The 15103-nt window shown below is 39.6% G+C and overlaps 1 protein-coding gene across 1 annotated transcript; it reads right to left on the reverse strand.

Moving 5' to 3' along the window:
- Positions 1-6730: 6730 nt before the first annotated feature.
- Positions 6731-13166, reverse strand: LOC103702185 (leucine-rich repeat receptor protein kinase HPCA1-like). Its single transcript, XM_008784517.5, has 20 exons — positions 12701-13166; positions 12412-12550; positions 11760-11883; positions 11618-11689; positions 11223-11297; positions 11050-11121; positions 10768-10929; positions 10547-10621; positions 10397-10468; positions 10206-10277; positions 10050-10118; positions 9882-9956; positions 9715-9786; positions 9470-9604; positions 8891-9363; positions 8668-8817; positions 8258-8397; positions 7952-8171; positions 7622-7857; positions 6731-7359 (listed from the first exon to the last, which is right to left on the reverse strand). The coding sequence occupies exons 2-20, from the start codon at positions 12491-12493 to the stop codon at positions 6853-6855; spliced, it is 2883 nt and encodes a 960-aa protein (XP_008782739.3). The 5' UTR covers positions 12494-12550; positions 12701-13166; the 3' UTR covers positions 6731-6852.
- Positions 13167-15103: the final 1937 nt, after the last annotated feature.

Consider the following 15103-nt stretch of genomic DNA (forward strand, 5'->3'; position numbering starts at 1 on the left):
AGATGATTATTCAAATTCCTAAGGGATGCTCTAGTCCTAACCGGTTGTGATGGATCATCTAGAATTAGTTCCTTAGGATGCCCGTGAGCATACCTCCAAGCTTTAGCTAGCCCATGATCCACTATAGGCTCTTGGTTTGACGATTCTCCTTCAATCAACTTTTGATTATCATCTTGTAATCCCATCTCATCTATCTTTTCTTCAAGTATTTCAATATCATCATCAAAATTAACCTTCTTACTAGATGAGATGTCACTAGAGTCATCAAAAACAACATGTATAGATTCTTCTATAACTAGGGTTCTTTTATTAAAGATTCTATAGGCTTTACTAGTTGTAGAATAACCTAGGAACATTCCTTCATCAGATTTAGGATCAAATTTCCCTAGATTATCTTTCCCATTATTATGTACAAAACACCTACATCCAAAAACATGAAAATAGTTAACTTTTGGTTTTCTGTTTTTCCACAGTTCATAAGGTGTTTTCTTTATAATGGGTCTTAATAAAACTCTATTTAATATATGGCAAGAAGTATTAATGGCTTCTCCCCAAAAGTACTTAGGGAGGTTACTTTCACATAACATCGTTCTAGCCATTTCCTCTAGAGTTCTATTCTTCCTTTCCACAACTCCATTTTGTTGTGGTGTCCTAGGTGCAGAAAAATTATGGGTTATCCCCTTTTTACTACAAAATTCATCAAATAATTGATTTTCGAATTCGGTACCATGGTCACTTCTAATGGCTATGACTGAAGACTCTCTAGCATTTGTTACTTCCTTATGGAACTTTTTAAACATTGAAAATGCTTGGTCCTTATGTGCTAGAAACATGACCCATGTGTACCTAGAGTAATCATCTACTATGACTAGACCATATTTATTTCCACCTAGGCTTGTTGTTCTAGTTGGACCAAATAGGTCCATGTGTAATAATTCTAGAGGCCTAGAGGTAGAGACACATTTTATGGATTTAAAAGAGTTCCTAGATTGTTTGCCAAATTGACATGCTTCACATATTTTGTTCTTTTCAAATTTTAATTTTGGCAAACCTATCACGGAGTCTCTTTTAACTAATTTAGTTATTGTGTCCATGCTTGCATGACCTAACTTACGGTGCCATAACCAACTAGCATCATTATCTTTAGTTTCATTTACAACTAGACATTGGTTATGTTTTGCAAGATCTTCTAGGTCTACAACATATACATTTCCACGTCTAATCCCTTTAAAAACTAAGCTATTATCATTAGGATTTGTTATAATACATAGTGATGGTTTAAACATAACATCATATCCTTTATCACATAATTGACTGATGCTTAACAAGTTATGCTTAAGACCATCAACATATCTAACATTATCTATAAAAGTAGAAGGGGTGATTTGAACTTTACCAATACCAATGATGTGACCTTGGTTGTTGTCTCCAAACGTCACAGCACCTCCCTTCTTAGCTTCAAGGGTGAAAAATTGGTCTTTATCACCCGTCATGTGCCTTGAGCAGCCACTATCCAAATACCAGCAATTTTTGTTGACCTTGGCTGCAAGACACTCCTACACAAGCAAATCATGTCATCTTAGGTACCCAAGTTTTCTTGGGTCCTTCATGGTTAGTCAAGTTGGTTCCTTTTGGAACCCATACCCTTTTAATTTTTCTTTTAGTTTTACTTTTCCTAAAATTACATACATTTGCTTTATGGCCTACTGTACCACAACAAAAGCAGGTTATTTTCTTAGTTTTTGTTTCCCCAGCTTTAACAAAGAAGTTACTAAGAAGTTTTTGCTTATTCCTTGGTTTATATCCTAAACCGGCTTTATTAAACACTGCACGTTGACTATTTAGTATCATGTTTAATTTTTCAGAACTATAGGTAAATCTTTCAACTAAGGGTTTGTATTTGTTAAGTTCTTTAGTTAGTGTCTGATTTTCGGCTTTTAGATCATTAAGTTCTTTAGTAAGATCCTTATCTAAGGTTTGTTTATATTTTTTAAGTTCTGAAAATTCCTTAGTTAGTTTTTCATTTTCTTTAGTTAAGGTGTTGGTCTTTTGAGTTAAAAGTTGGTTGCTTGTTTTAAGTTCTATATTTTCTTTGGTGATTAAATCCTTATCCTTAACTAATTTATCGTATTTATGTAGGTATGATTGATTAGTTATTTTCAGTTCTTTATTCTTAAGATTTATAGCCTTATATTCTACCATTAATTCATTAAATGCATCATAAAGTTCATCAAAAGAAAAATCAGGATGCGTGTCGGAAGTTACCTCGTTTTCGTTGGCCATGAAACAGAAATTGGCCTTCTCTTCTTGTTCATCATCTGATGAGGAGGATGATGAGTCGGAGTCCGATAGGGTAGTGACAAGTGCCTTTTTCTTCTTGTACTTACTCCCCTTCTTCAGTAAGGGGCACTCCGCTCTTATGTGACCCGGCTTCTTGCACTCGTAACAACCAATCCCCTCATTTTCTCTTTCCTTACCTTTGTCTTTGCGGTAGGAATTTGAGGGGCCTCTCCTTTGATGATAGGACTTCTTGTGGTTGATGAATTTCTTGAACTTGCGCACAAGAAGAGCCTCACCACCATCTTCCTCATCTTCTTCTTCTTCACTGCTGCTGCTGCAAGACAAGTCCTTGTTAGAAGAAGTAGATTTAAGGGCTATTACCTTTTTCTTATGGGAGGACTCTTCCTCGTTGTGTTGTTTCATGGTGAGCTCGTGCGTCATGAGGGATCCAAGAAGCTCCTCAAGTGGTAGCTTGTTCAAGTCCTTGGCTTCTTGGATTGCTGTCACTTTAGCTTCCCACGACCTCGGTAGACACCGAAGGATTTTCCTGACAAGCTCACTGTTAGTATAGTTCTTGCCAAGGCTTTTTAGACCATTGACAATATCAGTAAACCTAGTGAACATGGATGTGATTGTTTCATTTGAATCCATTTTAAATAGTTCATATTTATGAACCAAGATGTTTATTTTGGATTCCTTGACTTGATTCGTGCCCTCATGGGTCACTTCAAGTCTGTCCCAAATTTCTTTTGCTGAATTACAAGTTGAAATCCTATTGAATTCATTACGGTCTAAGGCGCAATAGAAGACATTCATTGCTTTAGAGTTTAATTGTGCCTTCCTCATGTCATGTTCATCCCAGTCCATTTCTAGTTTAGGTACCTTAACACCATCTACGTAAATGGATGGGATGTATGGCCCATTTACTACAATGGACCACATCTCATAGTCTTGGGCTTGGATGAATATTCTCATCCTAGCCTTCCAGTATGAGTAGTCAGATCCATTGAAGAAAGGGGGTCTTTGGGTGGACTGACCCTCAATGTGAGAAGATCCAAATGGGGTTGTCATTTTGATCTTTTAACTCTTGAGTGGAAGAGTTTTTGGCTCTGATACCACTTGTTGCCCAGATAGACAACCCAAGAGGGGGGGTGAATTGGGTTTTTAAAATAATTTGGCTAATTAAAACTTTGTGGATGATTAATTAAAAACTATAGCAAGTTATTTAATTAAAGCCTAGTGCTGTGAGTAATGTGCGGGGAAGAAGATGAGAGACAATGCACTACAAACACAAAGTTTTATAGTGGTTCGGAGCTAACCCTTGCTCCTACGTCCACTCCCCAAGTCTCACTTGGGAATTTCACTATAACCCCCTTGGATTACAGCCGGTTGTTTTGCAAGCTCACAACCAAACTTGTTGTTTTACGAGCTCACAACGAACTCGGTCGGTTTTCCCAGGCTCACCGACTAGAACCAACCCCGATTGTTTTCCCGGGCTCACAATCAAACCCTTACACACGTTGGTTTTAACTTGGCTCACCAACCAACCTTAAACCCCTTGATTCAATCCTCCGATTGAATCAAGTAAATACAAGAGATAGAAGAAAACAGAAAATAGCTTCTCAAAAAGCAGATTTAAAACAATATAATCGTAAAGGAGTTAGAAGCCCTCAAACGCTTTTAAGCTGGTGAAGAGGTATGGCTTCTGGAACTCCGGTCTCCTCTTGAAAGAGTGGTCGACTTGAATGCAGGAGGAGGAAGCTTTGATTGTTGGGAAGAAGTTGTTGGAGCAGTAAATGCAGATCTTCCCTTTTTCGTTTAAGAGCACTTGGAGAGCTTGAAAACTTGAATGCTTGGAGTGGAATATCTGTTCTCTACCTTGCTACAGTCCTCTGTGGCTATTTAAGCCAACCCCCACGGAAACTAGCCGTTACTCTGCTTTTTCTGGCCGTTCTGCACACTCTGCGCAGCCTGACAATATGACCGTTGGTGGGTTGGAGTCGACTCGCGCGATCAGGAGTCGACTCGGCTGTAGCAGGAGTCGACTCACGCTTTTCCGGAGTCGACTCGGCAACTGTTCCAAATTTGAATTAAAGTTGCCGTCTTGACTGGGAGTCGACTCGTCTTGACCTGGAGTCGACTCGCCAACTTCTGGAGCTGACCTGGCAATTTTGGAGTCGGCTCATCCACTGAAGTCCGTGGATCCAATTTTGAATTTTGTCCACTCGAGTCGACTCGACTGTTCTGGGAGTCGACTCGAATCTCAGAGCCCGAACTCCCGATTCTCTGTCTTTTGGCTCATCCAGTCTTGGAGTCGACTCGAACTTCCTTGGAGTCGACTCGGCTCTCAGTTTCCGAAAGTTGGTCTTCTGCCTTTTGACGTGAAGCTTGTCTCGGAGTCGACTCGAGCTGTCTGTGAGTCGACTCGAATCTCAGAGGCAGTAACATGGTCTTCTGTCTGTTGATGGTCGCTCAGTCTCGGAGTCGACTCGCGTACTGCGGGAGTCGACTCGAATCTCAGAGTCCGAAAATCGTTCTCTGACTTTTTTCTTGTGTTCCTCTGAGAGTCGACTCTTACCTTCTTTGGAGTCGACCTGCCAACCATCGGAGTCGACTCGCGTTCCACTGGAGTCGACTCGAATCTCAGACCCGAAAACTGCTCTCTGACTTTTCTTTGTGTTTCTCTTGGAGTCGACTCTTACTACCCTGGAGTCGACTCGTTGAACATTGGAGTCGACTCGCGCACTTCGGGAGTCGACTCGTTGACAGTTTCTGAGTTGAAGCTTTCTGTCCTTCTGTCTGTTCTCAGTCGGAGTCGACTCGTACTGATCTGGAGTCGACTCGAGCTCGTGCCAGTGAACTTGATACGCTTGGAGTCGACTCGTGATACTCGGGAGTCGACTCGAGTCTCAGACTTTGGTTCAGCAGACTTCTTACCTTATCCAAAATACTATGAATCAAATCTAGAGACACTTGGACAGGATTTTCACTGAAACACTCAATTGAATTCATTAGTAATCACAAGATATACTCAAATGCTTTGAGCTCATCAAAATCAAATGGGGTTTTAATCAATCACTCCACAGATAGGGTTATGAATATAAACATAATGAAATTAGGGCTCAGGTAGGAAATAAGAGGGTTGGAGGTTCTTAGGAATATATTTAATGCCTTAGTGTCCATTCAGAAGTTAGATCTGGTTTTTCATATCAAGTGAACTAACATGGCGAGCTCTCTACATGAAAGAAGGATTTTGGATTCAGGGTTTAAGTAGTGGGTTGAGATGTAGGTGAAAAGGGGGAAAAATAAAAGGATTTGGCTCGATGTTAAAAATTAATTTTTGTAGAAAAAAATAAAAGGGTTTGGCTGGATGTTGAAAATTAATTTATGTAGCAAGGGTTAAGGCTTACTGGAGAGATGTATAAGTATTGATAGAATAAATTTGAGGATTAGTACTTGAAAGGAAAGTAGGGAAAACATAATCAGATGTTAAACAACAAAGAAATATAAAATTAAAACAGAGAGAATATCATTCTCACTCCTAGACTGAGGAATCAGACCCATGGTTTGGAAGTCTTATGCTTGTTTGATGACTACCAAGTATAAGAAAAGGGAACCCAAAATTTCATTCATCTTTTGCATTATATAACTCGGTTCCCCTATTGAAAGAAAAAACAAATGACTTTAATCTCCCTAAAATAGTCATCATAAGGCAGCAGTTACTGTTCACATTTTTTTTTTTCCTTTAAAGCAATACCCAGGACTTGTAGCGTGAATAATACTGCATTAACAGTACCGGTATGGTAACTAGACCATCAAGCTATCAATTAGAGATTTTTTAATCACAGCCCCTGATTCACTTAATCATTAAAAACTAAAGATAACCAAAATTAAAAGAAAAATATAGCATTGACAACTAAAACTAACTCCAATATAAGTTCCTAAGGCCCTAGTCCTCCCATGCATCATGACATGATCTTGGATCGCCATCAGCCATCAGTAATCATCTTGATTTGTTCCTTGAGGTTATAATTTCTAGAATGTCCTTGAGGATATAGATATATTAATTTCTTTTGTTATATGGTGTGCCATAGATTAGGAAAAGACTGCATTATAGCATGGGAACAATTATCTAGTTGATAACCAAGTGTTGCTTCATTTAGAACAAAGTTACTTACTTCTGGACCATCTACAAGGGATAATTTTGTCCTTAAAAGGAAAATATGGAAGAAAAAATAATTCACAAGATAAAAAGAAAAATTTTTTTTAAAAAAGTGGTAAACTTATGACATATACACTTGTTGATTATAAATGTTGGTCGAAATGTTAAAATCTTGTGGGAAAAGCCTCATATTATTGATATCAATAGCAATTTGCTATTGAGGGAATTAGAGTATCCCTCATATTATCAAAAAATCAGTATACATTTGGCTTTACTTTTAGGGGGGAATTTTTCTAGACATACAAAATGCAGTAACATTTATTGGTCGAGATATACTTGTATAGTACTCTGAGAAGTATGTAATGTAAATATACAATAAAGAAAGATCATGTAAAAAGAAAAGAAATCTGCTACTTGGGTTCAGGATTTGCTGACGGAGAGTATCCGCCACTGTAATCGAAAGCACTGTTGCTAACATCCTTTTGAGGAAATGAGTCATTGTAAGGATAACAAGGAGCACCCTTTGTGTTTCCAAAGACTGTGGCAGATGAAGATGCTGAATTTGAGTTTGTGTTCTGACCATCATTGTGCAACATGTTCTCAATTTCCTTTACAACATCACTCATTGTTGGGCGGTCTGCAGCTGATTCTTCGACACAGCTCATGGCCAATTCTACATATTGTCTGAAAGCTACTGGATATGTTGTATTGTGAATTATGGGATCCATTATCTCCTTGAGACCATAGTACTCTTCATCTTTTATATTTATTGCCATCTTCACCTCACGAACAATATACTTGCCCTTCTCTAGTGGTTTCCTAGCAGTTATCAGTTCTAACATCACCACTCCAAAGCTATAAACGTCACTCTTCTCTGTCAGCTGTTGTGTCATGTAATACTCAGGATCTAGATAACCCTGTAAAGTGAAACAGAGATGATAAGAATACTATCGTTTTGTCATGCTAGTTGCTGAAGAGCCATACTGATTATGTCAAATTCTTAGTTGCATAAACTCCATCAAGTTCTAATGTACGTATCATTTGAATCCTTTGTGATATAATATTTCATATAGATGATTCCTTTGCAATATATGACAGAGACAAAAAAAAAGCTTGTGGCATTGCAAGATGCTGATAAACAAAATGAGTACTCGCACTAATATATAGAATGACACTTACCAGCGTTCCTTTTACTTGTGTAGAAACATGTCCTTTTTCGCTGTCTGATACCAATTTTGAGAGGCCAAAATCTGCAACCTTTGCAGTTAAGTTTTCATCCAATAGGATATTACTTGACTTAACATCTCTGTGAATTGTGGGTGGATCAGCAAGTTCATGGAGATAAGCCAATCCTCTTGCTGAGCCTAGTGCAATGCGGATTCTCCTGTTCCAATCCAGTTGTACTCCACTCTTCCCTGCAGTAGATTATTGTAGCAACAAAAGATTTAAATAACTATAAAAAGATAAATGACTATGAGAAATTTTTTGGGTTATTGTTGGAGAACATACCGGACAAGCTTTCACGTAGCGTTCCATTAGGCATGAACTCATATACCAGCATCTGCTCCCCTTCCTCGAAGCAGAAACCTACAAGTCCTAGTAGGTTCTTGTGATGAACCCTAGATAGCAACTCAATCTCTGTCTTGAACTCAAGTCCACCTTGCTTGGATCCCTGTTGTGCCCTCTTGATTGCAACTAGTTGCCCGCTTGAAAGCATTCCTCTATAGACCTGAAGAGGGAATAGAGTAGTCTGAATATTTGTCATACATTCCCAATATATGGTATTTTCCGATAGACATAGGATTCATCAAATACCTTTCCATAGCCACCTGATCCAATTTCATTAGTTTCTGAGAAATTGTTGGTGCTCTTCTTTAGTTCATCAAATGAAAACCATCTTGCTCCTTTCAATTGTGGTGCACCACCACCGTCTTCACCACTGCGAGTCCATGATGCTGGAATAAAAACAATACAGTCAGAGAGCTCAATGTGCTTTCAGGGTGCTTTTCTTTAGTACAGTACAAGATGAGGTACATTAGCAGATGAAAATCATATCTAGCAGTTATACGAATATTGGTGGAACTGTGATTTTTAGTCTAAGATGTAAGCCTGCTGACTGATCTGTGTAAGATTGCAATATGACACATCCTGCCTTATCTGATGGATAAATGCTTCACTTGCTGAAGAAAGCTATTATAAATGACATGCTTTTTGAAACACATTACCAAAAGGTTTACTCAGTTCCATTGCTCTTTGTGCCCTTTTCTTCTGTCTCAAGGCATAGACTCCTGATCCTACAAGTCCAAGGAGAAGGGCACAACCAACTGCTATGCCAACGATCAAACCAGTGCTTGTTGAAGATCTTCCTTCAACATCTGGAATGTAAGTTTTGTTCAGTATAACAAATTCATTTGGTTTTTATTGCTGAGTAAGGAATAGAGTAGACACCTTGGAAAGGGTATGGTAATGCAATGAAATAATATGGTCCAAACATCTTTGGAGGTTTGTAAGTTTGGTTGCTCAGATCAAACCCAATTCTCTGAATCTCGGACCGGCTGAAGCACATTCCATTAGATGGGAAGAGTTTTACTTGCAACTGCAGATAAGAATTACCATCGAAAAAGGGATTTTCAAGAAACACTGAGCCAGGCTCTAGGCCAAGTTTTGTCCACATGGTACTCTCCAGCTCTTGGAACAATGACATGTTTGTCACATCTCGGAAGTTAGGCCCTCTGAAGAACATCACTCCCTGGTATGGATAGGCACAGTTGCATTTTGAAGGACTGAGACTCTGATTTGCGGAACATTGGTTAGGGCCGCACTTGGCGAGACTGGTGGAGTAAGGTGTTGATGCCTTTTGCTGAAGGCAATATATAGTATCTGAGAAACTATTATTATTGCACACAGGGTTTCCAGCAAGTCTGCAATTAGCAGGAAATGAAGGTATTAAAAAAAAGATGGGGATGGGCAAAACAAAAATGCACTTCATTTGTCAGTAATCATAGACCGGAATGTTGGGATTCTCACATTAAAGCCTTGTCATAGCTGGAAGTCAGGGTGACAGAATCCAGGGCATTATTTTTGAAACTCACAAACTGTAATTGCTGGCTAATGCTCTTGCCCATGTCCAGGGTACCATTGAATTTGTTGTCATCAAGTATTCTGTCAAAGTTTCACAACAATCAAATAGTTTGTCATGCATCAGTACTTACGATTTCTTTTCATTGGATCTCTTCAACTTTCCAGTCAATCATCTGTCGTGGCAAACTTACACTTGCTGTAGTTGAGGAAAGCTGAACAGCTTTTGTGGCACTTGCCCATGAAGCCCTCCAGATTGTATCACTCTGAATGAGCGCCAACATGAAGGTTTTTGCTGAGACTTCCAGCTAGTTAACAAAATTACTCAGTTACAATTCTCATGGGCAGTCAGAGAACTTACAGAGCAGTGAGAGATTCTATTTGCGAGAACCAAGCTGGGCTTTCTGAAGAATCAAAAGTGTTGTTGCTTAAATCCCTGCGGACCATAAGAAGGTTTTGCAAGTTACTGGTTAATTTGAAAATGAAGGCTAGGTATGAAAGTACCACTAGAACATAGTTGAGTTCGTACACATAGTTGAGGTTGTTCATCCCAGTTAGATCTGGCATAGGTCCGCTTAACTGGTTGTTTGCTAAGTTACTGAAAGATGCAAATAGGGAAAAACTGTAAGCTATTATATATCCAATATTCTTTTGTTGGATTTTGATTGGTTAATAGATAGCTTACAGTTCAGTGATGCTTGTCAGGTTGTTAATATTTGACGGAACTGGGCCATTCAGGGAATTTCTGTCAAGTCTCCTGTTACAGAAGGGCAAATTATAATCAATCCACCTGATACAATATAAGCAAGTTGGAAAAGAGATTTCTGATTGATGTGATAGTAGAACTGGAGGCATATCTGGTTGAAGGACACTCACAAATTCTCAAGAGATTTTAATAGCCCTATGGAAGCTGGAATTTCCCCAGTAAGTTGATTTCCATCAAAAAGTCTACCCAAAGTTAACCATCAGGAGTCGAAAGTATAGAGCTAAAAGAAGGAAACTAGCAACAGGCAGATAGCAGCTTACACGTGTATCAGCGACATATCTGAGCTGAAGAGCTTTTCAGGGATGCGACCTGATAGCTGATTCTTGTTAAAATGACTGTTCAGCACACAATATAGAGATACATATTCATTAGACAGAAGCAAAAGACGGATAATCATTGGACAGAAATAACACAGCTTTGTCTACAGGTTGTTTAATTTACATCATTGTTAGCAGAATCATGAAGAATATAAAAGACTTACAAATGCTTTGTGTTCAAAAGCTGGTCTAGTCCAGGAGCCCCATTATCAGAAACGGGGATAGGCCCACTCAACTGATTGTCTGCCACATCTAGCCAGTAGAGATTTGAAAGGGTACCCAGGGAAGCAGGTATCCTACCGGTGAACTTGTTTGAATTGATAGCTCTGGAATTAAAATACAAAGTTAAAAAAAAGGGAGGGGGTGGGGCGAATCAAATCCTTCAACATGTTAATCATTTCAGTCAGAAAGATGGAGCAGAATAAGAATGTTACAGTAAATCTTACAGGTAAGAGAGCTTTTCTAAATTTCCTAATTCCTCTGGGATTTGACCACTGAAGCTGCAGCCAACCAAGATTCTGTGGAATAGGAAAGTGGTGAGTGTCAAGGAAACTTCAAAATGACTAGATAAGCTTGAATTGAAGCAGGTTGGTCCTGGTAACAGGCCTGCTGAACTTACAGGGTGGTGATCTTCTTCAGGTTTCCAATATTTGATGCAAGTGGACCACCGAGCTCATTATTGTAGGACAGGTCCCTGCAGGTACCATTGTTAAATCCTAATTTATCTGATTGAGCTTGCATATTAGTGGTTTACTCAAAAAGATTTAGACCTTATTACATGTGTCGTGCTCTGAATTTTGATAAGTGCTAATGATTTGAAGTTGGTTGTTGAAATTTGCATCCAAAATAGCATATTGCAGGTGTGCCATTATATTGATTTTTAAGGCACTATCTATTTGCCAGGAGGTTAAATATAGTTAAATTCATATTCTTTTATTGGTGTCCTGCAAGTTATTACATCCATGCAACACTGGAATAATTCAAATTATATCCGAGCTGCAGTATCAAACTTACAGGGTCTGCAGTTCGCTGAGTTGCCCTATGTCCCCACTTAATGTGCCTTTGAGGCCCATAGTTGACAGTTTCCTGAAAATATGATGGGTGAGTAAAGGGACTACGGCAATGTCGGCTGATGATAAGTTCAGAAGAAGCTTACAGGACAGTCACTCTGGAATTGATGCAGTTGACTCCTTCCCATGGTGTACCACAGGGATCATCTGACTGCCCCCAACTTGGTGGTGTGTTCTGCCATCCATCCATTAGAGATCGGAGAGCAGCAGCTGTAAGTGATTCATTGGTTCATAGTTAGCTTTATATGTTTCCCTCACTTGAAAGGAGAAATCTATGAAGGTAACCGGAAATCTCAATACTGGAATCCAAAGCCAAAAAAGTTTGTACGGAATGAATTGTTAAATTATGGAAAGAATTTTCTATTTCTAAACCAAGCAGATGATGGATATTTCCTGAAATATTGACATCTAGAGATCTCTTGCTAAAATTTCTCTTGCTTGTATCAGTGGGTAATTCAACTCTATTGTTATATACCTAAAGCTTAATTGAAACGTGACTACTTTTTCTGTGCGTGATTTTTACAGACAAAAGGACTTTTTAATATGAAAGGTTTTTCTGACAGAAATTATAGGAGGTGCAGCATCTTCATGTCGCTGTGTTGAAATAGCAACACAAGATTCTCAGCGGAACCACTGCAGAATTCTGTGGATGTGCAATCCATATCCAACAAAGAGAAAGCTCTCTCTTTTCTAAATCAATCTTTACAATACAAAGGCACAGAGAGACAGGAGAAATACCATCTGTGGGATCTGTGGTACCAGAACTGACTTGAAGGCCTGCGACAAATGCGAGCAGCAGCAGAAGAAAGCTCATTCCCATGCCGGAAGCAGCTCGGAGAAGGTGAACCTCACGCCTTGCCGTCCCTCAATGATCAGCCTGGTATTAGAAGCCACTTAGTTTAGTTAGTGGGTTAGCACAGTAGGAGCTAGTAACTACCATGATTCACTCCATCATGACTTCTGGGTTCCAGGAATCAAATCATGAGATTGGATGTTAGAAAAGAATGCTTTGTCCAAAAGGTCTTGCCTTATCTTCGAAGTCAATCAACCTTGGATCAGTGCGATCGAGGCGTCGTCTCAAAGGCTCTCTTTCTCTGGGTCTTGAGAATAATCATGTCAGGGTAAGATGACATTGGACCTGTTACCATTCCCTTGTTTCTATGGTCAATCCACTTCCACAATTGAGAATAGTGGAGTCGAGTGGAATTGCCAGTTAAGCCCTGGTATGTACGCGGCCCGGGAGACGAAGTCAAGGCTCTGATGCTTCTTTGGATCTGATTGGTTGTTCATGGATAGCTGGATGATTGATAGCTTAGAGGGATGCCAAGAAGGAAAGAGGTTTTTAATTAGATCACGCTCCGGCCGTGCAGCAAAATAGCTCTCGCAACTGGAGGGCAAAAGATCTTGAGAGTTTCTGGGCTGCCATCAACTTGGAGCCCCTTTTTGGGTCAATGGAGCGTGAAGGTGGTGAGCACCAACAAGCTTTTCAACGTGAAAAAGGTAGTAGCTCTAGTTTTCTACCATTTGATTAGGAGGGGAAAAAAGTCCAATTACAGAGCCTGAAAAACTTTAGAGAAAAGTTGCAGCACCAAGAAGCTTGCCGTCTCCGGAGGTTAGAGTAACTATTAATCCATGTTCTTTTTCTAGGGAAACTATTGGTCAATGCCAATATGAATTTTTAGGATAAAATATTAATGATATACGCCGACTTGCAGAAATTCTCAAAAATAAGAATGATAGTAATATTGTGGTTTTTAAGCAACAGATGAACGCAAAGTAATTTTATGTTGTTCACAGAGAGCTTGTCCTGTGGAGGACTAATGTTTGCTCCATGGTCCATACAGCTACAGTGTAGCTGCTATTGAAAGCTGCATTTGAGATATTTAGATCCTCCTCTCTCATCCTTAGCTTTCGACGGTGGCTGCATGTGGGGTGGAAATGGCCCCCAATGTTAGATTCTCTGTCGGATTGATAGATTGCTTGATGGCATGTGGTAATGACTGATAGGCATGCATCTCTATCTTTAAGGTGAGCGACGTGGCGGCTATCGGAGCAGGCACAAATCCGCGGTGCAAAATATGCACATAAAAGATCCGAGCTCAGGATCCAGTATCCTTACACACCAGAGAAAAGTCAGAGGCGTCTTCATCGGTCTACCTCTGTGCATTTATTTTTTTTCTGAAAATTTGTCATTGATAGAGTAAGAAAGAGACATCAAGGATAACAACGAAGATTTGGTTAAATCCGGGCCTTCCAAGCCCGTCTTAGTCAAGAGTAAGGAAGCCATACGTGGGGTTTCTTGTCACCCTTTAGTGCTGCCGTAGATTCATCGGTGTTGATGTTCAAATGGTATGGCCACCATGCTTAGATTTGAATATCATGTTTAAACTAATTAGTAATTAAGCTATTTAAAATGACTTAGGAATGACTTTGATATTTGAAACCTTATCTTGGGCAGTGAAAGATCAACTTGTACGTTGGGGGTGTCAATGAGTGCAGTTGATGAAGTTTTTAAGGGTTGGTACAAGGATCTCTGAATTCAAGCTTTGCCCTCACCCCAATATCAGCTGGGGATTTTCTGCTAGCTCTTAAGAGGGTCGTATATAGGCGCGTTATAGAGTTAAATATAATTTAAATAAAAAATCTTGCTAAGACACGTCGCACAACACGATTATATGTGGTCACCAGTTCACTTCCTTCGAATGTTATTTAGGCTTTACAGGACAAGATTTTCATTTAAGCAAAAGATCTTGTTTTCACATATTCGATATGGGAATAAAAAAAGATAAGGAATTTTAAAGCTTCCGAAGATAATTAACAAATAGGAGATAAGATTGATTTATTTTTAAAATTTTAGTTTTTTTTTAAATTAAAAATTCAAAATGAATCAAATACAAGGTTAACTCTTTGGCTAAGCTTTGGTTTTGGTTCAGAGGGCTGGCCAATGAACGTATATGTACTTATATACGATGTCTATCCTACTACTACGAGTTTGGTTCTGCTGTCCGAAGGGAGCAGTTGACGAAACCGGGTGTAATTTTAGTAGATCCAACCTAATAAAAAACAGAACAGTTAATGATTATGGTGGATGCACCGAGGTTAGCCGATTTCAGGGTTAGAGACCTGATGGAGCCTAGGGGTGGTCGTTGGTGGGAGGAGTTGATTCGGAAGGCTTTTGGGGAATAGTTGGCAGAGATGGTCCTGGCCCTACCAGTTCTTGCTTGGGAGGGGCCGGATAGACTAGTCTGGATGCCGATAGAGCGGTCGCAGGTACGAGCCAAGATCTTCATATAATGATGAGTCGAGAGCCAGTCTGGCAGACAGAGGGATGATAGATTTGGAGGATGCGGATTCATCTGCGTGTGGCGCTCTTCATCTGAAAGGTGGCATGGGGTTGCTTACCGACCAGGAGCTTGTTAGCTCGGCAAGG

The sequence above is a fragment of the Phoenix dactylifera genome, chromosome 8 (genome assembly GCF_051530095.1).
Source record: "Phoenix dactylifera cultivar Ajwa chromosome 8, Ajwa_hap1_PhDact_Kaust_v1.1, whole genome shotgun sequence".
NCBI classification, from domain to species: Eukaryota; Viridiplantae; Streptophyta; class Magnoliopsida; order Arecales; family Arecaceae; genus Phoenix; species Phoenix dactylifera.